This window comes from Colletotrichum abscissum (genome assembly GCF_030869225.1).
Source record: "Colletotrichum abscissum strain IMI 504890 chromosome Unknown Scaffold_1.1, whole genome shotgun sequence".
NCBI lineage: Eukaryota > Fungi > Ascomycota > Sordariomycetes > Glomerellales > Glomerellaceae > Colletotrichum > Colletotrichum abscissum.
In genome coordinates this window covers 1,553,295-1,577,848 of record NW_026849987.1, presented here as the reverse complement: position 1 = coordinate 1,577,848, position 24,554 = coordinate 1,553,295, and the positions used below count along the sequence as shown (strand labels likewise).

Genomic DNA, 24,554 nt, shown 5'->3' with positions numbered 1-24,554 from the left:
ACAGCTCAGAGCAAAACAGGGGACTGGCTGACACGATGCAGCGCCCATAACGGGGCCAAGCGGAGGGTTGAGGTCAGTGTGAAACGGCAGCCGATCGGCCTTAGTGTAGTCTTTTAGGGGTGAAAGAGCCCCAGCCTTGTCAATGCCTGACCCGAAGCTCAAGGCACTAAGGTAAGGGAGAGCGTCCAAGGCTTTACAGACTTCCAGTCTAGTTGTCGCTAGTTGGTACATCATTTTTGCTCTTTCGATAAACAACCCAAAGAGTACGAACTGGTAGCTGACTGTGACAGTCAATCAACTTCCTCTGGGGAAGGCATCAGATCTCGCTATTCGTCTACTCCTTCCTTTTTTTTTTTTTTTCACTTTCCAAGGCACCTCGTGCCTTCCCCTCTTCTCCCCAGGCTCGCCCCTCCTCCCCTTCCCTTTCCATGTTCCTTACTCCTAGGCTAAAGTGGAGACCGGTACATGACCTCCTCAGGGAGGAAGGGACGAGGGACAACGGCTGAGCGGGACAACGATTTGACACTCGTAGCGGTCTATAGTGGAGACCTTCCCTCACCTATCCACATTTTCTCTCCATATTTTTCCAACTTTGCACCTTGCCATCCCCCCGTTGCCCATGGAATGTTCGACGTGGAATGGAAGGCGGCAAGCACCGTCCAATTTTCATACACCGACAGGCAAGACCAAACACTCTGACCCGAGAGTCAAGACTCAAGAGACGGGGACAATGGTGCGTGCGCCGCGTCCGCCGTCCCCGTCAGGCCCGTACCCTCTGCTTCGAGACAAAAGTGCCAGGTTGCAAGTCGAATGCCGAGAGCTTGCACTCCGACGATGCCGCTAGACGACTTTGGGCAAATCTAAACAGCGCAACAACGTCTCAAATAGTCCATAACCACGTACAACTACCTCACCTCACTGTACGGAGTACCTTATTCTGGATAGATTCGTGCAGGAATCCTATTACACCACCACACCCAGTCTGCTCCTCGGGTGGTTACGTGGACACGCCTACACTCTTCGCACAATATCGTTGGCATTGTCTACCTAAGGAACACCTTCCCCTACGTTTGAAGCGTCGTACGAAGCCTAGACAGATTGGGGCTCCTCGTCGACGCCGTGCCCGGCAGCCTTACGGCCAGGAGAAAAGAGAACCCCGGCTCTTATTTGGCCTACTATTGTCGTCCCTTCCGAGCTGGATTGAGCATTTCAGCTGCAAGAGATGCCGGCGGCGATGCGATACTACCCATGGAACCAACCTCTCTGCCAGGAACTTCCATCGACACTCCCTCCATCAACAATACGCCCATTCCATCTCCCCGACCGTACCCCTTATCCAAAGCGATGGGGCCACCGTCAAGTAAAGCCTTCAGACTGTCATTAGATGTGACATCCCTCCTTGCCCGCTGGGATACTGGCCCTTCTAAATTGCATACTACATGCTGGCACAAAAATCCACATCCAGCACGCACACAACTTCGCCTCATCTTCCACCCAAGTTGAGCAGCCGACTGGCTCCCCACTGATTTGAGTATAGGGATATGGCCTGTCGTCAACTACAGTTGGGGGTCCAACTGACTTGACAGTCTCGATCCGATTCACAATCGCAAACCACCCGCACTGCACGGTCAAGCCACTACACTACGCTCACGCTACACTATTCCCTCGGAGGAACATGTCCAGCTCCTGATGTTGCCTTGAGAGCTCAGAGTTGCAGTACACACTGCAGAACCTTGCCGGCCACCAAACTAGTTGCCCGCTCCAGGCGAGCCCATGTCATATAGCCGCGACATCTTGGTGTCTAGGCGGCCGTGTCAGTCCGTCGACTCTTTCGGGAACTGCGGCTTCAAGAAGCCTTCAAGACCAAGAGTGACGGGGACAGTGAGACCCCGTGGTAACACAATTGCCCGCGCTCTAGTCGCAGGCTGTGTCAATACCGAATTCGCATCTTGATACTGTCACTCAAGGAGTGAGCACTTTATCGCTGAATTACCATGACGAAACTCAATCAACTTCGCTCAACCTTGAACGCCACCGCCCAACATTGTCAAGCAAGACTTTGACTATGGTTGGCAATTGCCTGTGCAGTAATGACAGACTGCCTGACTTGCTGTCACGGTTAAATTGACACAAGCCACCAATACCCCCGGCTGGTGTTCAAGGCACGCCGTCCATCAAGCCAGTCCAAGCGGCAGTGTGTCCTCTCAGGCTCGTTCAGGGGTTGCCCTCCGCCATCGCGAACCACAGCTTTGGATACCTCCAATTCAAGTCCATGGTTGTCCGCGAATATGATAAGGAACAAAACGGCTATTTTCCTATGCCTCGGCCTCCAACATCGCTTGATAATTCTTGAGCATCAAGTCAAGTTGACGCACACTCTGCGTTCAGCATTACAACACCACGTCGCTACCTGACTCGAACCTTGCCCGCGGTACTTTGTCGAATCATCGGTGCAGCAAAAGATACTTTCACTTGCAAAATAAAAGGGGGGAGGTGGCCACCAACAGACAGACAGCAAAGCTTGCGACGTGCTACCCAATGGGGCTATTGACATCGACAGGCCAAGGCCCAGCTTCACCAAGGGCCGCCAGGTGCAACACTGCAAAGGCGTGATGGAGATGCTGGTCATTTATGCTCCAGCTCGTCGCCCCCTGATCCTCCTCCAATGACAACCTCGGACCACGCTTGTCAGAGGATCTGCTAAAAATTCTGAAACATGGCTTTAGTCTTGCTTACCCTTGCAACGCTCGCTACCTACAGACGACCATGCACACGCCCCACGCCACGATCTGCCGCCAACGGCTCCCGCTACAACGCAACCCCCTTCCAATGCATTCCCTCGTATTTCGCTGTGGGCTACGGGCATTGCTGTTGGATGTTCGAATGGTGGCTATCTACACGACTACGGACGAATGTCGTGGGCACTTGGATAGCCTCTATCCTTACGACTACAGACCCCCAACAGAGCTGGTGTGCAGTGTCCTAATATGGCCAGGTATCGTCCCTGGCTCCTGAGCCGACAGCCGCCCGCATGCTCGCCCGATTAGGCCCGGGGACGAGCTGATCCTCTGCTTTGGGAAAAGACACTCCAAAGGCACAACTTGGATGCTGGCAAGGTCTCGTGTCGGAAAAAAGAAAAACGCTCAATCTGCGCATGCTGCGCTACTACACACTGAATCAACCGTTATCAAACGTTCAAGGGTTGAACGATGGCTTGTCTTCCATCCCAAGACAAATCCTTTGGGGTCCATTGGCCAAGCTTCCGTCCTGCCGTCCCGTTCACATCCAGACCTCTTGATTTGACGAGAGACACCTGCCATCGCAGCTCTTGACTTGGATCGGTCATCAACCAAGATACGAATACCTACCTACCTTACACACACCAGCCGCTGCCCCTTGAATCTGGCCGATGAGAGTGTGCCCGTCCTCCATCTGCACCAGCCCGTTTTACTGGCACTTTTCCGTCCTGGACCCCACCCAATCCTGTGTCGAGGCTTTCCGCCTTTGGTTTGAGTGACAAGGAGGCCCTTCTCCTCGTTCATGTACGCTCTGTGGTCTCTACTCAGCGAACATCGGACATCGTCCCTCCCTCGCTTTCGTCCCAGATTCAGGATGAAAGTGCCCTACCTACTTGACCTATACATGTGCAACACGACACGGACCTTTCCAAGTTTCCAGCCTCAACTTACTCCGCGGCCTCCGCCGAAACTGGCGCCAGAGCCCTCTTCCGCCACGTCCGTTGTGCGAGTGACGCGTTCCGCCGCGCAGCCTCAATGCATTACCGCCTACGGCATGATCGGTCGGCCATCACTCGCAGCTCGTTGCCCGCACCGCCGATGCGGCCCTCTTTCTCTTCACAACCACGAGGACCAGTCTCGGCTCCAAGCTCATCCTGGCCCGCTGTGCAACGAGACAGAAAGGCGCGGTGGCTTCGGTACTTGGCTAAGCAATCTATCAACTCATGCACAGCGGTCCCAGGTTCGGGGAAGGTGCCCGCCACAGTCAATTCTTGACCCCAGGCTTGCTTTCGTGAGGCTCAGAGAGGGGGCAAAACGGAGGCTAAACTTCCCCATCGTGGGTCCCCCCTTCTCCGACCAGGGCGATCACCGGGGTTCTCTCGGGTAAAAATAGCATCTTATCTTGGCCCCGACCTCATCCATCATCCCTCCCCCGCGACTAGTTTCGCAGATCTCGCGAAAAAGCTCCAGTCGTCAAAAAATTCGAAGCCACAAAACTGTCGTACCCGCGTAGGCATGGCGTCGACTGGGCAGAACCGTTCTCCATCCCAGCCATGAGAAAACTAAACTAAACAAGGCGTGTTTTCCATGCGAGTTCTTGGAGCAGGAAGAGGGGCTTGCGCTCGCTGATCAGCAGAACAAATCCAAGTTGATGCAATGAAGGGGGGCTGAAACACTACCCCGAGATAGGGCGATATATCGACCAGCCCAGAGACCTGGATCATTTCCAAAATATCGGTATGCCCAGATTGTCGAAACGACGTTGGCGCTCTGAATAGCTATATGGCGCCAATAGCTACCTGGCGTGGATAGCTACGTGGGCGTTATTATAACCTTGGTAGGTCTGCTTGGCATCGAGTGAGCCGTCCCCGACACCCGCTGGAAATAGCCACGGGGCTCCCCGGGCATGCGTCTGTCACGGACGCTGCATGTGAGGTGTGATGGGCATCGGGCAGAACAAACACATAGATATCGTGACCGCTTGGCATGCCGGGCGCTGCTACTCGACGCTCGGCTCACATTGCCTCGGCGGCCATTCAGGTAGCTCCGACGTCATTCGTCAGTCAGGTGGATGGTATGCCAATCTAATGGTAAACAGGATTTGTTTTTACGATCTAGAATATCAGATACTCCCATGGCATTCTCCTTTGAGGACGCAGGTCAATTCATCAGCTAGTATGCCACAATTTCAGCGGTGCAGAATGTATATCTCGATGGGGATAATTCACGATGAAGCCCCTCCCTCTGCTGCCTTCGCCAGAGAAAGCCAAGACTTGTCTGACATGCGCGGTTACTAGATCATTCTCGCCATTGCACTAACTCTTTTGTGAATGTGCTAAATTTGTTGCCAGAATTATATCCTCTTGCCGTTGCGTGTCTCTAACAGAAGGTCACATCTCATGTGGCGTCAATCTCCTGTGGTGAGTGCGTACTATCACAATCACCTTCCAACTTTGGTTGAGATCGAGTCTCTAGGACATTGCTGTGTTTGCTTCCCAGACATGTTCGTTTCGATTATATCTCATTGGGTTTCGCGGTACTATAACCCAGCCTCGGGTACTATTCAACTACATAACTTGACGCACGTCGAATGCGCTCTTTCGGGTTGAATAGATGAAAGATGAAAAGATGCTCACCTCGATAGGCTATATATCTCGGTGCTTAGATCGGTGCTCTCATGCCGGGGACTGCGAATCTCGAGCTCGGTGTAGTCATGTATGTATGTCATCAAGTAAGGCTGCGAGCCGTACGTTCGTCGATTGGTGACCTTTGTGCCATTCTACCGCCTCCCTGGCCCACAATGTACTGAACTGCATATAGAGGGGCGCCTGGTGTTGCTGGTGATAAGGAATGGAACGTGGAGGGGGGATAGACGAAGGAGAAGCTTTTGTTGTCTCGCGATGTATTGTGGTAGACTAGAGGAATTAACGCAACACCTTCCATTGAGATTGTTTTTTTTTTTGGAGTCCTATAACCCATTTACAAGCTAGCCTCCCGTATTTCGTGATCTGTCTCTTGGTACTTGATGTGTATTGACAATTTTCACACCGGATGAGTTGTATGTCTCTCGATCAAATTCCCAACCACTGTTGCGTCAACTACCACGTTGTTCATATCACTGGAAATGTTCACTTTTTGACACATTTAAATATTATGTACGTTGTTTTCATTGAACTCTTATAGTTCTATAACCTATTTACAACTCCTGTAAAAAAGAAAATCCTACAATGCTTGAGCCATTTTAATCCCTAAACGCCTGATGCTCTCTCTCTAGAGTTTATATCTCTACACTGAAAAAAAGACCCCATCAATCTTAATAATCATGCTTTCGTGAATCATCTTGTGTCTTCTGACTTTCATTCTGTTGTTCTTGATTCGCTTTAGTCGTAAATGTCCTCATCCATCTCATCAGCGACAAGCTCGTCAACGGCATCCTCCTCATCCATGTCCTCGTCATCGGTATCGAGCTCGCTGTCCTGATGGTTAGGCAGCACCACCATCTTGCCATTGATGAGCTCGACACGGGCGTTCTCGCCATCGCGAATGTTGCCACGAAGGATGAGGATGGCCAGCTTGTTGAGGACCTCCTTCTCAATCAAGCGAGACAGCGGACGAGCACCGTAGGCGGGCGAGTAGCCAGCGTTGCCGAGGTAATCCTTGGCCTCCTCCGAGACGTCAATGTATACCTTGCGGCCGTTACCCTCCAGCCGCTTCTGGATCTCCTGCAGGCGAATGTCGACGATCTTGCGGATCTCGCGGCGGGTGAGGCGGTTGAAGATAACGGTCGAGTTGATGCGGTTGAGGAACTCGGGCAGGAACCAGTTGCGGAGGGCGTTCATGACGAGCTCGCGAGTGGTAGCGTCGACCTTGCCCTCACGGTTGGTGGACTTTGTGAGATACTCGGCACCTAAGTTGGAGGTCATGACGACGATGCAGTTCTTGGCGTCGACGACACGGCCTTGCCCGTCGGTGATGCGGCCGTCGTCCATGAGCTGGAGCAGAACGGTCAAGACCTCCTTGGCAGCCTTCTCGACCTCGTCGAAGAGGAGGATGGAGAAGGGCTTGCGGCGGAGAGCCTCGGTGAGCTGACCACCGGCGTCGTGTCCGACGTATCCCGGGGGAGCACCAATCATTCTGCTAAGGGCGTGGCGCTCCTGGTACTCGGACATATCGAAGCGGATCATGGCCTTGGAGTCGTCGAAGAGGAACTCGGCGAGCGCCTTGGTCAGGAGAGTCTTACCGGTACCGGATGGACCGCAGAACAGGAAGCTGGGCGGCTGGTTGGGGTTGCTGAGACCAGACCGCTGCAGGCGGATGGCGTTGGCTACGGCCTGGACAGCCTCCTTCTGACCAACGACGATCTTGCCGAGTTGCTTCTCCATGAGGACGAGCTTCTCCTTCTCGCTGGTCTTAAGGCGAGTGACGGGAATGCCGGTCCAGCGGGCCACAATCTCGTTGATGTGATCGGCGGTGACAACGTCAGTGACCATGGCACCGTGGTCCTGGCCTGATGCGTTGAGAGCGGCGTCGGCAGCGGCCTTCTTGGCCTCGAGTTCCTTGATGACGGCGCGCTGCTCGGGGATGGCGCCGTACTGGAGGTCGGCGGCCTTGGCGTGGTTGCCGGCGTTGGCAGCATCCTCAAGACGCTTCTCGAGTTCGTCGAGCTTCGTCTTGGCCAAGTGAATCTCCTCGCCTCTCTTGATCTCACTGAGGTACTTCTGGCGAAGAGGCTCCAACTCCTCCTCTACGTTCTTGGCGTCCTTCTTTGCTTGGACGAGACGAGTCTGGGACGCCTCGTCCTTCTCCTTCTCCAGAGCGGCAATCTCAATCATGATTTGACGGAGCTTGCGCTCAAGAGAGTCAATAATTTCGGGTTGCGACTCCCTGGCGACGCGAACTGCAGCAGCAGCCTCATCGACCAGGTCAATGGCAGAATCGGGAAGCCTTCTCGACGTAAGGTAGCGGCCGGCGAGGTTGGCAGACGCTACCAAGGCGTTGTCGAGGATGGTAACGCGGTGATGTCTGTCGTACCGCTCCTTGAGACCACGGAGAATGGAAATGGTCTCGGCAATGGAAGGCTCCTTGACGAGAACCTGTTGGAATCGACGCTCGAACGCGGCGTCCTTCTCAACGTACTTGCGGTACTCAGCGAGGGTCGTCGCACCGATGCAGTGCAGCTGACCACGGGCGAGCATGGGCTTCAGCAAGTTGGCGGCGTCCATGCCACCCTCGCCTGAAGAGCCAGCACCCATGAGCAAGTGGATTTCGTCGACGAAGAGGACAATCATCTCCTTGGACTCCTGAATCTCCTTCAGGACGCCCTTCATTCTCTCCTCAAACTCTCCGCGGTACTTGCTTCCGGCCACCAAGGCGCCGACGTCGAGCGACAGCAGCTTACACGCCTTGAGGTTGTCGGGAACATCGCGGTTAACAATTCTCTGGGCGAGACCCTCGACGACGGTAGTCTTACCGACACCGGGCTCACCGATGAGGACCGGGTTGTTCTTGGTACGGCGGGACAAGATCCGCACGACTCTGCGGATCTCCTCCTCACGGCCAATGACCGGGTCTTGTTGCTTCTCACGGGCCAGGGCCGTCATATCAATGGTGAATTTGGCGAGGTTCTCGTGCTCCTCCTCGGTGTCGGCGTTCTTGCTGTCCACCCGCTTCGTGCCGCGGATCTGGGCGACGGCATCGTGCACCAGCTTCGCCTTGGGGATGTTGGAGTCCCGCAGGCAGGCTTGTATTGTGTGGTCCTCGGCGAGGGCCTGAATGAGGTGGTCGACGGCGATGAAGGAGTCCTTTTGCGTCTTTTGCAGCTCTTGCGCCTTGCGGAGGACGGCGTGGAATGTGGGTGCGACGGAGACCTGGTCCGGTGGCGGGTCTTGGCTCGGCAGGCGGACGAGCGTCTTCTTGAGTGCCCGGTCAAAGAGTTGCGGGTCGCCGTGGGCGCGCTCAATGACTTGTCGGAACATGGAGGACGTCTGCGGCGGGCCGTTTTGTTGGTCCTTTGAGAGGTCTGCCGGGGGATCGAGGAGGGAGACGGCGAGGTGGACGGGGAGCAGCTGGGAGTGGGCGTACTGCTCCGCGAGGGCCATGGCATCCTGCACGGCCTTCTCGCCTCTGTCGGTGAATTCCATTCGTGAATTCATGTTGGTGGTGTAGTTGTGGTAGCGATTGTGTGTGGTTGCGTGGTTTGTCTTGTGAGGTTGAGTGGTGGGTAATTAAGAGTGGTGATACGTGAGGTATGGTTGTTGAAGGAAGCTCAGAATGGCTTCAAGTTGAAGAGTCTATCATTCAACGGGGTATCTCAATATGTGCAAGAATTAGCTTGGTGACTTGAGAAGAGAAGCCAGTTGAAGTTTGATTGCAATGTTGAATTTATGCTTGCAAAGTGAGGTTCATCCAGACCGTAAACCTGGAAGTGGGCCAAGAGGATGGACTGATCCAGCATGCGCTGGCAAGGCCGGGAAGTCGTAGGGCAGCGACCAGAACCTGGTAGAAGTCGCGCGACGTCACTAGAATCTGAGCACCGACCGAGCCCAAACCGCGGGGTTCGCTCTGGGCGCACGGACCTGCCATCACATTCACCTTATCAAGATTATCGATAAGGCCGCCAAGGAGCGTTTTGTCCGATGTGGCTGGTGGCACTCGAATCATGTGACCTTTAGCGTCGAGCCACCGGTCAGCCACACTACCGGCGCGGGCCTGGGGGGACAGGTTCCAGAGCTTCGGGAAATTTTGTCAAGCTGCCCGTCCCGAGAAGTTTAGGGGGTTGCCGACGACGACGACGACGAACGAACGAAACGAAACGATACGTCCTCATCGACCGATCGGCCGCAAAGCTAGCAACGATGAACTCGGTCCCGGTATTTCGCTTCTCAAAACTGTCCTTTGGCGTCGCCCGGACGAGTATACGGCATGGCCACACGCGGTCGCGACGCAGGACGCCCCAGCATGAGCTCACCAACTTTGAGCCGGGCCACGGCGAGCAGATTTGGGTCTGGAGCCACCTGACCTCGAACCAGGTCATCTACTCGCACACAAAGCAGCTCGAGGTACGTTTTGGAGGCCTTGTTGCTAGCCAATTGGGGCAGCCAATGGCAGATCTCTCTTGGACCATGTTGAAAGAAGAAGAAGAAGAAGCTCAGCTAACATCACCAAACCTACACAGTCCCACCGAGCCCTCAAACAACTCCCCTTCAACGGCAAAAAGTCCAAACCCGCAAAACTCCGCCGCGACTACTGGGCCCCCATGGCCCTCATCCAGCTCCCCGCCGGCGCCGGCGCAGCAGGCCAGTCCGTCTTCCAAAAGCTCCGCGAGTTCCGCCGCATGCACGAGCTCGCCTGGGAGGACGACCTCCTCTACAGGGAGAAGCGCACCGAGCTCCTCAAGCCAAAGGCCATCAAGCCGTGGGGCGTCAAGAAGGACAAAGCCGCCGCCGCCGCTGCTGGTGCCGTAGACGACGTCAAATACTCCGTCGCCGGCGAGACAGAAGACGCCGACGCCCCCGCCGCCGAGGATACGAAGCCCGCCCCCGAGGACCTCGTCCGCGTCCGCAAAATCGTCCGCAACCGCCACGAGCGCTCCCTGGCCCTCAACGACCAGCGCGCAAACTCCATCGCCGACATGGCCGCCGTCCTCGCCGGCTTCGGCCGCGGCAACCGCCTCGTCGTCAGCGGCCGCGAGAAGAAGGCCGTGCTCGAGGAGGGCAAGGCGCTGGAGGGCCGCAAGTGGTCCAAGGCGCCGCCGGCCAAGACGGAAATCGTCAGCCAGTCTGGCCAAGGAGAGGGCGAGGTGCAAGAGGGCGCCACCAAGGCGCCGGCCGTCGACGAGCTGCTGCCCGCGACGATATACTGGGCCAACGAGGACGACCGCAACTTTGCGCAGGAGTGGTCCGGCAACGTCACGCACGACCTGTTCCAGGACGCCAAGGCGCTCTTGGAGGAGAACCAGTTCGACCCCGAGGAGGAGGTTGTCGCCGAGGTGGAGGCGCCCAAGGCGGCCGCGGAGCCTGTGCAGGCCGCTGGGGACGATACCAACTACAGCATCAAGGAGCCTGTGGCGGAGAAGGGCAAGGAGGAGAGCAAGGACGAGAAAGACAGCAAGGCTGACGCCAAGGCTGATACCAAGGCTGATACCAAGGCATAGATATGAAGGTCTATGTATGGGGCGAGAGCTAGGGGAACGAGAGCAAGCAGCAGCACTGTCGTGTAAGATTTTTGGCCGAGACCTTTTTTGTCACAATACGGGGAAAATGTGTACATCAAGAAAAATGGACGTGGAGTAGGTATTGTGCGATGGCATGGTTTTTCGTTCATTAAGGAAGAAAAGACTTTGCGAGTCATCTACGCAGTCCTGTTAGAAGTGGCTGGTTATTGGCATTGCCATGTAGACTATTGTATCAATACGGTTACATTGAACCCATGATGGACCGATTTCAAGGTCCCTGATAGAAAAACCTCCCAAGGTTTCCCTAAATCCCTATATCGAACTGTTCCGTTCAAAAAAAAAAGAAACCCGATTTCCCGTTTTTATAATAAAAACATGCATGTATAAATTCCACCCCTTGGTTGGTGGGCGTTCTTGGTCATCAACTTCGTTAAAAGTGTACGTTGTGTGTCCGTACGTGTACAACTAGCCGTACCCGTACTTAAACGTATACGGTGAAATTAGATCTGGATGGCAAACTTCTTGAGGTACTCGTAATCCTTGACGTTGGCATCGACGCACTCGCGGATCTCCTTGAGACCCTTCTCGCCGTACTTCTTGAGCCATTCAGCCTCTTCGGACTCACGGGTGATAACCTTTTTCTCGCGGGGAATTAGCATGCTGCGAAATATACCCCACACTAGTGTCTAGTGTGTGTTCGTCCGCCACACCAAAGGTCAAAAAAATATCCAGCGAGTTTCAAGGAAGTGATTTCAAAAGCGCCCAAGCAAACGGGCAGGTCCTTTTTTTTGTATCCAATCTCTTTCTGGGGAATAATTTTCGTTTGGGAGGGGGTACAGAACAACAGTAAAGCACCAGCCGATCAGGGGTAGGGGTTAGGGGTGACTTACATGCTTCTTGTCGCGCGGCTTGAGCGACGTGCTGCCAATGGCATCATCGTGCCAGCCGTTCCACTTTGCAAACTTCTCCTGGGCGACCTTGGTATCCTCATCGGTCCAGTTAAGCATGTTGTCGGTGAAGTCGAGGCCAACGTGGGCACAGTAGGCGCGGATGACGGCCTCGGGGTCGTCAAGCATGTCATCAGCGTCGACGACCAACAAGTCCTTCTCGTCTACGATGCGCTCGCGAATGAGGTAATCAAAGAGACGGCGGAGCTCTTCGTAACCGGCCTCGGACGGGTTGAAGTTTGTCCAGCCCGTCACGGCGTCCAGGGGCGGCTGGGTGCAGCGGTAGTACGAGGGGATGGAGCGGCGCGGGTGGCGGATGAGGAACGTCCACTGGAACTTGCGGAGGATGCTCAAGGGCAGGACGGTGGGGTTGGTGGGCTCGGCCGTGTTGCCGGCGGACGGGACAATGGAGGCTTTTTGCTGGTTGGGCGGGATGATGTAGTAAGCCATGTCCTTGATGAAGGCGCGCTTCTGTGGTTGGGTGTTAGTGATCTGGGCAATTGGGATATAGCATCATCATAGTTCTGTGGTGGTGGTGTTGAGCAATAGGTCGAATGCGACGTTGGTCGCGACTCTAAAAGCTCCGCAAGGGTACCAGGGAACGCTGAGCGGCGATGCGCGACATTGTGGCGGCTGCGTTGCAAAGCTTCCCCGGGTGCACGCACGCCAGCACCCCCAGCCATCAAACGCCGCTTCAATCGAAATCAATCCAGAGTTTCGAGAAGCTCTGTTTGAAGCTTCAAAGAACACCTCCGACCGAAAATTGAATCATTTTCGGGCGTGGAAGGGCAAGTTTAGAATTGACGGTGGTTATGACTGGGGGTCGTAGAAGCTCTGCAACTCAATTTGCCAGGGGTTGGGGGAGTAGCGTACTATAGGGGAATGCATGGGCGGAAATAGTGTGGAGGGGTGTGCGGGTGAGATCGCGATCGGAAAGACAACGACCTCATAATGAGGGGCAAATATGTCTTTGGAGGGGAAAAGGGAATCAGGGGGAGAGGAAAAAACATACATCTTTGCCGGCCTCCTCGATTTGCCTCAGAACATCGGCATACGTCGTCTCGGCGAAGCCAGACTTCTCTCTGCCCTCAGCGTCGTTCTCAAAACGCTCACCAGTCCGCTCAGGGCCATAATAGAACGCATCGCCAAAGGGCTCATGTACACACGCCAGCTTGTCCCGGCGGCTCATAAACACCTAGAATGATGAGAAATCGCCATGTTAGCTAATCCTGCTCTTCTTCACATGGCGCTCGCTGTGCAGAAGTAACCCCAGCAGCGAGCTGATGGTGGTTTCGGTGCACAAGCAGAACGAATGAACCCGTGGTAATTCGCTCAACACCACAGGTTCCTCCCCTCTCTCTCTTCCCGCCAGGCCGTCTCTCTTCCCCCCAAAAGGAACGATCCAGGCACCCTGAACCTTGTCCGTTTTTGGGGTCCGGCGGGATTGCGTGCTCGCTCGTGTCCCAGAGCAGACACGCAGGGAGGAACGAGCAGTGCCAGAAACAAGCCAACAGGCGTTATGGGATTGGGAAATCTCACTCTCTCAAAGGCTGTAGAGCAGGCCCTGGGGTGGGTCGCGCAGAAGATTGGCTTCGAAGGCGTGATGGCCATGATGAAGCACCTCAGCAGCAAAGATGGGGAATTATCCTATGGGATTTGCTGGATTTTGGAACAACCGCCAACGGGGAAGACGGATGATGGAATCCGGCAAGGGGTGAACGGGTAACGGGTAGGCAAGGAACCAAAGTTGCAGAGCTTCTTGGTGTCTTAATTGGCACCTGGTTGTGAGAAGCTCTTGTCGCGATGTCTAAACAACAAAAATGTTGGATGTAGGGGATCGTGAATGTCGAAATAACAAGGTATCGATGGCGAAATCGAAGAGGGACGAGGAGGGAGAGGGAGAGGGAGAAGCTGGTTATAAATCGTTTGGTCCTTCTTCCCCCCCTTCATGGTTCAGCTTTCCCAGAAGCTCTGCAACTCCCGCTTCTACGGTCCAGTCCACGGCAACGGCAACCGCTCCTCACTCGATCCCTCGCGCCGCTGCCGTTCCTTTGCCTATTCACTGCCACTTTTCCTACTGTCTACGCCTCTCACGTCCAGGTCCGACTGCCTTGGACCGACAGCCGTCGGACCAGACGACGAAAAAAAGGTACGTAGAGTTACAAAATGCGTACTTGTTGCGTCTGGACCATGGGCCAGCACGGTGCCCGGTGAGCCCACCCCTCCCTTCAGACGGGATGAGAGCGAGGAAGAGAGCAAAGAAGATGGAGTGGTGGTAGGGAACAGCCGAACAGGAAGAGAGGGTACGGTACTTGGTACCGAAAGGATGTGTGTGGCCATGTCCACACTTCACCCACTTGGGTTGAGCCTTGCTGCAACTCGGGACATTTGAATTGTGGGAGAAGAGGGAACACCAACAAGTAGATGGGCAAGTATAAGTCGGGTAAGACGAAAGTACTCTCTCATCCACGTTAACGGGCGAAAAGCAGTGTAAAAATCGGACAGGAAACACACCAAAGATACCTCGTCCAGAGACCAGACGGTTCAGCTCCGGTACTTGCCCTACTGCGTACGCATACCTTTGCCTTTGGATACTTCCTCACACCTTTCTACTGACTGAGCAATGAGGTATTCTTCGGATGGGGAAGGCGCCAGTGTATTCTTTTTTTCCCATCCTTCCTCGCGGTGCGAACCTTGTCTTACTACGCGCACTACACGTCATAGCACAAGGAATTGATCCGGCACACACCAATTGCAACACATGCGCCTCTGCGCCCCCAGCAGCACTAAAAGTCTGCCGAGTGTTGCAAGCCCGCTTTTGTCGGATGGGACAAGCTGGGAAAAAAAAAACTCTGTGTTTTTGCGTGCAGCAAGCAGCATGCAAATAGGTACAGCACACAATATGGCAGACGCAAGAGACGCGAGAAAAAAAAAGGGTATTTTGCGGGAATCTGGACACTTGCATAGCGTGGGTACTTTTCTTACGCAAGTTTTCACTCGGCCATGGCATCAAGGCCCCCAGGGAAGTTCCCGAACGGGTCCCGTTAGGAAAGTCACCAACTCAAAGAGAAGAAAGAGACCCCAGAAAAAAGCAGGGCAAATGGAGACGTTCCGCGGCGGAACGTGTGTCGTCGTGTGGGCCCATCTCGCGCGGGATCCAGCGACGAGCATCATTGTGCTCCAGCTGAGCTCCATCTGGCGACATGTCGAAAAACCTCGGCCTCGCCCTTTTGTGACTGCGACGGCAGATACTCGGCATCTGGGTATGAGCAGTCGGATGAGGAAACAGAGCCAACAAGAAAAATGAGAAGAGGTAAGTATTCAGAGAGAAAACAGCCCAGATCCAGGACCAAACTTTGGTCGCCATTCAACAACAGACCATATCAACCAGGGGGTCCTGCAACTGCTGCGATTTCAGCACGTCTTGTCCATGTAATCTGGACGTAATGGACGTGGAGTTGCCGATCCACCACCAGAATCTCACCGAACAGCGGACGGGCAGAAAAAAAGGCAAAGATTACACAGGAAAAAAGACATCCAACAGGAAACGGACATGGACCGGTCCGTTGAGGGAGGAGGGGGGAAAGTCAAACTAGACAGGAAAGAGGGGTTCAGCTCTGTGTGTGTGTGTGAGTGTGCAAGTGCACGGCAGACAGAGCAGGTGCACCTCAACAAGTTGCAAGAGCTTCGCAGAGCTTCCTAGAGCTTCTGGCAACCCCGACAACTCCAGGCCACCCCCTTCCGCGCCACGCTAAACAGTTGCAAGAGCTTCTTGACCCCTTCCACACCCAGTACAGAGCTTCGCGAAACTAACTTTGGCTCTACTCCTTGGTCTCCATCCTTCACGACAGCCAGCACATTGTAAGAATGTCCGAGACGATAGATAATCAGGCTTGCTTGGCAAATCTGCTCATCTTGTTGGCTGACCTTTTGGGAGGGTGCGTGTGTGGCCGTAGCCATGAATGTAGCCGGACGGGCGTTGTGAGACATTCGGACATAGGGCACGCGACCAGCCCTCTAGTCGTCTCTTCCACGCTCTCAACGCTCTCTCAAGACCATCACATGTAGCTCGAGCTGAAGCGATTGATCCGTCGCTTTTCTCCTTCACCAACTCTTGCGTGGGTTCGAAAAGCTCTGCATATGACAACTCATCCGTAACCATGGACAATAGGAGGGTCCTTCTCGTCATCGTTGTCGGCCCCCTTTTTCCTCTTGTCACGATTGAACCATAAACCAGGTCTCACAACGCCACCAGCTCGGCGTAAAGACTCGGCCATCAAAGGCTCATCTAAGACCTTCCCAGGTATCCATCGCTCCATCACAGAGCCAGGGTCGGAAGAGGCATTTTCAGACCATTCCAATGTATCCATGAGTCGACTCAGCATATAACCAGGGTTGAAGAGGCAAAAATAGGATGTAAACGCCTCAGAAGGACGAACGACGAGAAGACTTTTTTCGTTCCGCGGTGGCACTTTGCTGCGTTTCCATTACACAATGGCTAAGGGGACCGAAGAAAGGGACAGTTCAGTCATCCCACGCTCCCACGCTCCCACGCTCCTGGAGGGTCCTGGTGACCTGGTTCCAGCCCTCACAATGCACCTCCTTATCTCGAATCGACATTAGTTGCGATGTCGTCAGCCAGTCCAGGCCTGTTCCGTCCAATAGACTCCCCTTGTGTGTTCCCAGCAATAGCATGGCGTGCCCGCCCACTCGCCCCGTTTCCCCTTTCGTGGCCCTTTGTAGGCCGCAGTACCGCAAAACCTCTCAGTATTTGGCATGTAGACCAGATGTAGCCTCGAAGCATGTCCCGCGTGCCATGTCAACGTTTTGCTCAGGGATCATCGGCAGTCGCCAGAGACGGCCGTCGCCAACGCCGACATCCACAGAGTTGCCGAAGCTGAATCAGGCAAGGGGAATAGTCCAGGGCCTAGAAGCCAGACAGAGAGACAGAGAGTGAAAGAGAGAGAGACCGCAAGCCAAGTCACGAGGAAGGGAGGGGAAGACCACCAGCCAGTCCCTCCCCCTCTCACGACCGCTGGTCCTCCCAGCTCCCAAGCCACCGCCATCTCTCCGCCACCCGAGCCACCCCGTCCAGCGCCCCCTTGACCCTCCCCTCCGGATCCCGGAACCGGTGCCCCTCAAACTCGACGAAGAAGACGTAGTTGAACGGCGCCGTCAGGCTCGGCCGGCTGTTGATGCTCGTGAGATTCGTCCCGTAGCGCCGGAAACACTCCAACACGTCCGCCAGCGCGCCGGGAGCCTCGTGCGGGACCGTGAACGACACCATGGACTTTGTCTTCGTCTTTGGTTTCACGCAGTGGCCTGGCATCTTTTGCTTCTCGTCCAGCCCCTTTCGGATGATGAAGAATCGCGTCGTGTTGTCCTCGCGATCCTCGATCGTCCGCGCGAGCACGTCGATGCCGTGCATACCCGCCGCGATCTCGCTCGAGATGGCGGCGCTCGTCCCCGTCTCGTCCAGGCTGACCAGCTCCGCCGCGCGACTCGTCGAGCTAACGTCGATGGCCTCGATGCCCTTGAGATACGTCTGCAAGAAGGCGACGCACTGGCCCCACGCCTGCGGGTGCGAGTACAGGCGCCGGACGTGCTTGAGGCTACACAGCGGCTTCGTCCGCGGCTTCAGCGGGTTCGGGTCCGACGCCGTCGGCGTGCAGGCGCCGGAGCCTTCGTCTCCTCCTCGTAGTCCCGGACCGGCAGCGGCGTCGTGAGCCGGGTCCGGACGGCGGCCGACGAGAAAGTGGTGCACGTCGAGGTAGATCTCGCCGCAGACCGAAATGTCTGGGTACAAGCCGTTGCGGTCGGCAAAGTTGTCCAGCGTGAACAGGACGGACCCATTGGTTGAGTTCTCGACGGGAACGACGCCAAAAGCGACCTCGCCGGCTTGTACGACCTCGAAGATGTCTGATGGACGTTCCGATTCAAGTCAGACGGGAGGTAGCACACGCCACGGCGCAGGAACGAATAATAGAGAGAATGAGAAAAGGGGGTGGGTGCCAAGAACAGCAGAGACGACATAATGAAGAAAAAGGGTGGTGAGTTACGTGCCTGTGATGTTGACAACGGGTCTCAGATCCCATTCATCTTCTGGGAAGGCCTGTAACGAAGCCTGCGATGCATAAAGTTAGAGATGATTGACAAGTCCCACCACACTTGGCATATGCCGTGCGAGGTGTGATTTCTTTTCTTCAGATTCGTGGTACCTACCTGGTGCGTGTACGAGGCCTGGGGGCCCAAGAAGCCCACCAGAGGCTTGACTCCTCCGCCTGCAGCCTCCGCCGAAACCTGAGACTTGTCACTCATAGTTGGATCGTGACGTGACGAAAAAGTCTCTATGAAGGGCGGATCAAAGTACGCGAGCGTAGATTTGGAGGAGGCTTTCAAAATTGAGCAGTGTGATGGACCGTGGATGAATATTCGTCCGACGATGCTTAGAAACAAACGCACAGAGGTCGTCTGCGTGGCCGTGGAGGTCGGCGGACGATGAAGATGATGAGGAGGAGGAGCAGGAGGAAGGGCCCTTTATTTCCGGATTCCGGGTAGCCGCGTCGGGGTCGCACCTTGGCGCGGTCGATTGCTGCAGAACACAAAAGACGGCTTCCTTGTACTATCTCGAATACGAAGCCGACTTCATTTACTGATCTGCGCGTGTCCTACAATCGCTGGGGGCGCAAAGTCGACGACGAACGGGGCTGTCAGAATTTTAGATGTCGTGGTGATGGTGGTCGTCGTCGATATCGGAGGTTGAGTGGTGGATTGGGCTTTTTTTTTCTGGCTAGAAGGGGGAGGGGTTGCTCCCGCGGGGCATGGGGAAGATGCTCCACTCGCCGATGAGCAAATGCCGGGCCCGGCACGACTAAGACATTTGCGACCTTTGCCAACTCGCCGTCTTGGAGTCGACAATTGGTTTACCTGTTGAGCAGCCGTGGTCAGCCATGCTCATTTATTTTATTTTATTTTTTGGTTATACTGCGATGGCAAGTTTGCCGTCGTGGTAGCCGCTCCATGACAGTAAACTCACCATGGACGAGACACAGCTCAAAAAGTTGTCACCTTCGGCTCAGCCGCCTTAGGACTGACAGCGGATCGTCCCGTCGCTCAAGAAAATCCAGCTCTGACATTAGCAACTTGGGTCATGTGCGTATGTTGAGGGTGTCTCCTTGTTGGTACTTTCACTCTGCGTTGGTATGCACAACACGCTTTAAGCGTGTGCTCAATTCCGACGATCGTTCTGGTCTCGCGAGGTGTGCTTGCCAGTGTATCAGACCAAAAGTCTTCGGCTGCCGTGTGTATGTCTGCGACAACATTGGACGTAGATGATATCACAGCAGTCTCAGTAGCGAAAGGGGGCCATCGGACTATTAGCAAAGGCGGTTACCCTTGACTGCCGCTCATATCTTCAGCCGGCCGACTGCCGTCCGTGTCTTATCATACACAACACCGTCACGCCCCGCCATTTCCAAGGAAATGTGTTTCTTCCCAGTGAAGTAGTCCTGATAGCTCGCCGGTCCTTGATAGGAGGCCCTAGATAAGGTGACGACATGTTTGATTGCTCACGCTGGTCTGGCGTCCTTGCTGTCACAGGGTGTTGCTCATCAAGCACCGGCCAAGTCGCTTCACCCATCAGCTAAGCATCGACACGTCAATCAGTCAGCAACCACAATGGCGGCATCACGAGACCTTGTACTTGAAACAGAATGAGTTTTGCGTTTTTGTGATGACAAGTTCTCTGAACGAGATGGAAGGATACTACCGAGACTCAGACGGAACCACTGGAAGACTGACGACGATAATGCTAGGAGACAGAGACTCGTCCTGTCCGCAAAACCTCTCTCTCGTCAGCCATTCCGATGAGCCCGCGTACACGAGAAACACGAAACAACGGTTGAGTCATGAGCGCCGCAGCGTCATGCGCCCGGAACGACGTCGTTATGCTCAGGCCGCAAAACTTCCGGAGCCCGAGACTCCTCTTTCTCCGTCGATGCCGGGCAGATGGCCAAGCCGATAGCCGTCCATGCGGGGACCGGCGACCCGCCCGACAGGCCGACTTGCCGACAGTGCCAAAATAGGAACTCATGGTCGCCGTGGCGGGGGCGGCGGTGGCGGCGGAGCTGTGTGGAGCATGGACTTCGTCCGAAGCTGGCGGTAAGTGGCGCATCCTGGCGTGCCTGATTGGATTTTTTAGCGTTTCCGCACCAATCCCAGCTGGGAGTTCGTCGCAACTCTACTCCCCTTCAATTTCGAGTAGACTTTTTTCTTTCCTTCTCAGACTCTCTGCGAAAACCCCGTCTCTCACAAGCTGCAATGTTCATGCTGCTGTGATGCTTCGAATCTGCTGCAGGGGTGAAGCACGGCATCTATGGCGCAATAGCTGCTTTGAACCGGGCCTTTGGAAAGGAGCAGGGAATGCTGGGACAGTGGTGAAAGTTACCCCGTAGCTTTCATAGCAACACGGAGGCAGCAAGCGACTCCTTCGGTCTCGGTCCCGTTCCGTAGACCGCGATACGAGTTCGAAAGTTCATCGCGAGTGGTGTTAGTTGCGACGACAAGGCGGTCGTGGCCTCATCTTGGTCTTTCAACATGTTTCTGTTTCTTTGGAACCCTGTCCACGTGGAAGGCCACCGGTCAAAGGTCACACAAGCCACGGCTGACGACGTCAAGTTTGAACGACACGACAAGGCTCAAGCAGAAGCAGCAAGGGTCGTCGTCCGTGATGAGCAGCTAGGAAGGGTAGTGAGGTGCCGGCGCGCCGGGAGAAGACCTTCCCACAAGCCGATCTCCATCGCTTATTGCAGAGTGGCAGCGTGGCTAGGACCGATGGCTTTCTCTGGATGAGGGGGATTAGCACCAGGCCGAAATGTTTGTACCGCAACGAGATGTATGCAAGGCAGATCTTCCAAGGTTTCATGTTTCAGGCTTGTTGACGCCCGCTCTGACCAGGCCACGTTGGCACTCCATTTTAGCTGACCAGACGGCCGGATCTAGGACTGCTCTGCAGAGGAACACACTCTTTTTGGATGGTTTCCAGGCGGTCTGGTCTGAAACGTGAGCGGCGCGCTCTAGGGGACATATTTGGGAATATCGTCAGTTTTCAAGGAGTCATCTGTGTCGGCAAATGCCAAGTCTTGGTTGACCGTATGTGTTCCCCTCTCCTTGGGTGGCGACCAAGCGGCGATCGGGCCATAACTCATTTCCTTCGCATGACTGCAGTCACTGCATGTCCCCACAGTCGCGGACTGCTTTCGCCGAAGAATCAGCATCAGGAGCAGATGGGGATAAGCATGAGGTGCCCTGCGCGTCCTTCTGTGCGACGACGGCACAAACGGCTGCGTATCTTTCCAAAATAGCAGCGTTGGCGTAACCAAATCCACCAACATGCCGTGGAATGAATGGCACCTCAGCACTGTCAATTTCGCAGACCGTGGGTCAAAAGGTTGCAGGAAAAAGAAAGGTGACGTACATCTGTACTCTGTGTACACACATGTCAGGTGAACATTGTGATGTCTCCTAGCCCTGATTTTTCGTAGTAATCAGAGGTGTCACAGCAATAAGTGCGCCGTCCAGAGCTCAGCTGTGTGTCACATGGCGCCTCTTACAAGCAGAGAAAAGTCAAAAGGCGGCTCGAAATGACAATGTAGGTGATTGGCTCGAGATGTGCCAAAGAAGGCAAAGAGGCTCTGGAAGGGGTGAGGCCCAGCCGGGATGATCCACGATGCGCAAAGTGACGGTGAACGCCCTCTCCACGTTAGACGTGCCTTGGGCTCAGACTGGCGTCGCCGTGTTAATTAATCTGAGGGGGCGCCAACGCCGAAAGGTAAGTAGAAAGGACGCTCCGTAGCTCCCCCGAGTTCCCCCAGTCTTGCGAGCCAATTCCCATATGGAGACTGGTGAAGTAATGAAGCGCAGTGGTGCCGTGGTGGTCAAGTCTTGGTAGTCCCTGGTGTCCAACGAAGGAGCAGTGAAGACACGGCGGGATATTGGCGCCCAGAGGAGGGAAACCAGGGATGCAGGGCAGCGGAGAGGGTGTCGAGACGTGCGACACGACTGGTTTCAAGCGATCCAGCCCCGAGTTGAGTGCGGGAGTGCGCCGGAGCCAATCACCGGTGGACGCAGGCCATGCTGCCGGCCTTTGCGAATCTTCCACCGGCCTTGTCACTGTGAACTCCTGCAGTTCTGTTGTGCTGTCCTCGGCGAACAGCTTACACCTGACTTCCCTAGCGGGCACCTCTTGGTTCGTTGATAGGTAGTTCACGATGGTTGGTGGCGACCTGCTCCTCCTGGCAGGCTGAGAAAGCAAATAGGGGATTGCAGCCAAATTATCAGGGTGTGTTGGTCTGCTCGTTAGGCCTATCACGTTGCAAGGAGTCGGCTCCATTGTATGGCGTCCATTCAACGGACCAGATCTCCGCCTGTTGGTCAGCGGCAAAAACCAATCTTCGCCTATCGTGTAATCGTGTCATCGTCCCAAGCAGAGTGGAACCGGCGGAGGTATCATCGCAGCGGGGATCTCTGACCCTCTCGTGATCCGGGCGAAACGGACAAGCTCTTGTTGTTGACAGCGTCCGGTTGCGACGGTGACCTCCTCCAAGGAGCCGGGTATTGTTGTGGAGAGCTCATGCCGGGCCATTGTGTGTATCCGGATGGATAGAGGAGACCACGGAACATGGCATGCCAACGTGTACGTTTGGCGGGCCGCCTTGTCACTTGCACCCGAGAAGGGATCGTGAGCAGGCCTCTGCGGGCGGGTTACGGGTAGGCTGACGATAAGACGACGTCTGGCACCACGGAGGCGAGGCCGTGCATGATGGCGTGGCTACTAACCACTCGGTATTCGTACGCCTCGGTGGCTTTCATGGTATGGCCGAAGCTATCGTTGTGGAAGATTGTGTTCCAGAGGAAATTGCATCCCATCTTTGTCGGGAGTCAAGGGCGGTCGAGGTCCGAAGAGAGGCGCCGTGACGTGGCTTTGGCGAACAGAGTCTGAGGCTTTGAATAGGAACAGTCTTGCAAGCAAGGGGCGGGCGGCGCGCGCAACCAAGCGGGTTTGCTGACGGGCCAAGAATAGCAGAGAAAGACTCGGATGGGCGCGTGTAGGATTATTCCAGAGGTGAGCGAGAAGCCGGGGTGTTCTCTGATTTGTTTGAAGAACAACTTGAGCTTGGTTGGCACAACTGAATAAACAAACTACCACCCGCCCATCTGCCACTGTTCACGGACTCCGTGGCTGGACGTGGTTGCTATTTTGTTGCACCTCTTTTCTTCTCAGAGTCCCTGCAGGCTCTAATGTGTGTGGTCGTCATGATGAACAGGCCGTGATGCATCAGAAGCACGAGAGGGTCTCTTGTGGCACACTGCAATACAAGAACACGAGATATCGACTTGGCGGCGATTGGCTAGGCGGCGGGGGTTGCATGACGGCGCATTGAGGAGGGCAAATTACACGTTGGGGACACATTGGGGGATATTGGGGACGTTTCGCGGGGGGGGGGGGGGGTAAGACGGCTCACGGCTTTGTAATTCCTCAGGACTTCCTCAGGTACATTGTCCATGTTTCTGGTTGGAAGCACGGGAAGGCACGCTCCAGAGTCTTTCAACCTAGAGTACCTTCCTCAGTGATGGGCAGTAAAATGCGCTTGGAAAGTACTGACTGGGCAGTCAAGCAGTGAGGGCAAGTGCTAATGAGGAGTCACGACAGCTCAGGGAAGGTACTGACTGAGGAGGGCAGGTGCCGCTGCAGAGCCAAAGTTTGGGTGGGGACGTGCGGCGTTGACCCTGCTTGAGCCAGTTTCATGAAGCCGCCGCCGTCGCCATACCCTTGCAAACGCCCTTTTAAAGGTTGCCATGTTGCCAAGGGTGCATACAGGGGCTTGGCTACTCCATCCATGATCCGCCATTGCGCCTGAGACTCATCGTGGAAGGAGAGGAGAGAGAAACAGAAGAAGCCTTTGGCCAGCGAAAACCTTGTTGAATCGACGTGCCATTTTGCCGTGTAATATCGCTCTTGAGTGGACCGCAAACCCGAGGGAACCGGGCAAGTTGGCCAGAGATGGAGGCTCTTTGACGGCATCTTGGGACACATTGCTAGCACACATAGTAAGTAAGCCTCTTCGGAGTACTGTGTAAGCCTGTATGGCAGGTAGATAACATGCCCAAGCAAAATGAAGAAACACTACTCCGTACCCAAAGACTCGGTGACGAAGAAGACCAGGGGATAGCTGAACAATACGTCAAAAGACCAGACCTCAAACAACGCGAACAAAACCTTGCCGTACGCCTCATCGTCGTCGTACCCCTTTGCAACGTTGCCTTTCTCTCTCTGTCACAGTGGCTAAAAGCCCAAGACTCAAGGGCAGACTCTGCGGAAAGCTTCTCGAGTGTGTTTGTTTCCCCCAAGTTTCTGCCTCAAGCGAACAGACGCATCAGGGCCGTTGCGAGGACTGTGCGGCCTGTAAATCTCGTGTTTTGTAGCTCAGCTTTGCTTTGCTTTGCTATACAGTGATACCGTCCGTTGTTCCAAGGTTGTACACACACAGCACCTCAGAGAGATCCCTCTTTGCATTGGAGCCTCAGCCAAGTCCATTTCCTTTCACGGACTGCTGCGACAGCACACAAAGTGACAAAGGAAGAAGCAGCATTGGAAGCTTGTTGCCGCCCTCCCCTCTTCTGACCTTGCCCCCTGCT

At 55.0% G+C, this 24,554-nt stretch overlaps 6 protein-coding genes across 6 annotated transcripts; 2 read left to right on the top strand and 4 right to left on the bottom strand.

The window, feature by feature from the left end:
• Nucleotides 1-2,716: 2,716 nt before the first annotated feature.
• On the top strand, nt 2,717-2,986 carry CABS01_00487 (uncharacterized protein; the record flags this gene model as incomplete). Its single annotated transcript, XM_060533868.1, has 1 exon — nt 2,717-2,986. The coding sequence occupies one exon, from the start codon at nt 2,717-2,719 to the stop codon at nt 2,984-2,986; it is 270 nt and encodes an 89-aa protein (XP_060406382.1).
• Nucleotides 2,987-6,118: 3,132 nt separating this feature from the next.
• Nucleotides 6,119-8,890, bottom strand: CABS01_00486 (hsp98-like protein; the record flags this gene model as incomplete). Its single annotated transcript, XM_060533867.1, has 1 exon — nt 6,119-8,890. The coding sequence occupies one exon, from the start codon at nt 8,888-8,890 to the stop codon at nt 6,119-6,121; it is 2,772 nt and encodes a 923-aa protein (XP_060406381.1).
• Nucleotides 8,891-9,592: 702 nt separating this feature from the next.
• Nucleotides 9,593-10,890, top strand: CABS01_00485 (uncharacterized protein; the record flags this gene model as incomplete). Its single annotated transcript, XM_060533866.1, has 2 exons — nt 9,593-9,796; nt 9,913-10,890. The coding sequence occupies 2 exons, from the start codon at nt 9,593-9,595 to the stop codon at nt 10,888-10,890; spliced, it is 1,182 nt and encodes a 393-aa protein (XP_060406380.1).
• A 521-nt stretch (nt 10,891-11,411) lies between these two features.
• CABS01_00484 (uncharacterized protein) lies at nt 11,412-13,469 on the bottom strand (the record flags this gene model as incomplete). The annotated part of the gene is made up of 4 exons (XM_060533865.1): nt 11,412-11,552; nt 11,802-12,329; nt 12,871-13,053; nt 13,398-13,469. The coding sequence occupies 4 exons, from the start codon at nt 13,467-13,469 to the stop codon at nt 11,412-11,414; spliced, it is 924 nt and encodes a 307-aa protein (XP_060406379.1).
• Nucleotides 13,470-16,884: 3,415 nt separating this feature from the next.
• Nucleotides 16,885-18,176, bottom strand: CABS01_00483 (prephenate dehydratase; the record flags this gene model as incomplete). Its single annotated transcript, XM_060533864.1, has 2 exons — nt 16,885-17,777; nt 18,077-18,176. The coding sequence occupies 2 exons, from the start codon at nt 18,174-18,176 to the stop codon at nt 16,885-16,887; spliced, it is 993 nt and encodes a 330-aa protein (XP_060406378.1).
• A 3,478-nt stretch (nt 18,177-21,654) lies between these two features.
• On the bottom strand, nt 21,655-22,500 carry CABS01_00482 (uncharacterized protein; the record flags this gene model as incomplete). The annotated part of the gene is made up of 2 exons (XM_060533863.1): nt 21,655-22,313; nt 22,410-22,500. The coding sequence occupies 2 exons, from the start codon at nt 22,498-22,500 to the stop codon at nt 21,655-21,657; spliced, it is 750 nt and encodes a 249-aa protein (XP_060406377.1).
• Nucleotides 22,501-24,554: the final 2,054 nt, after the last annotated feature.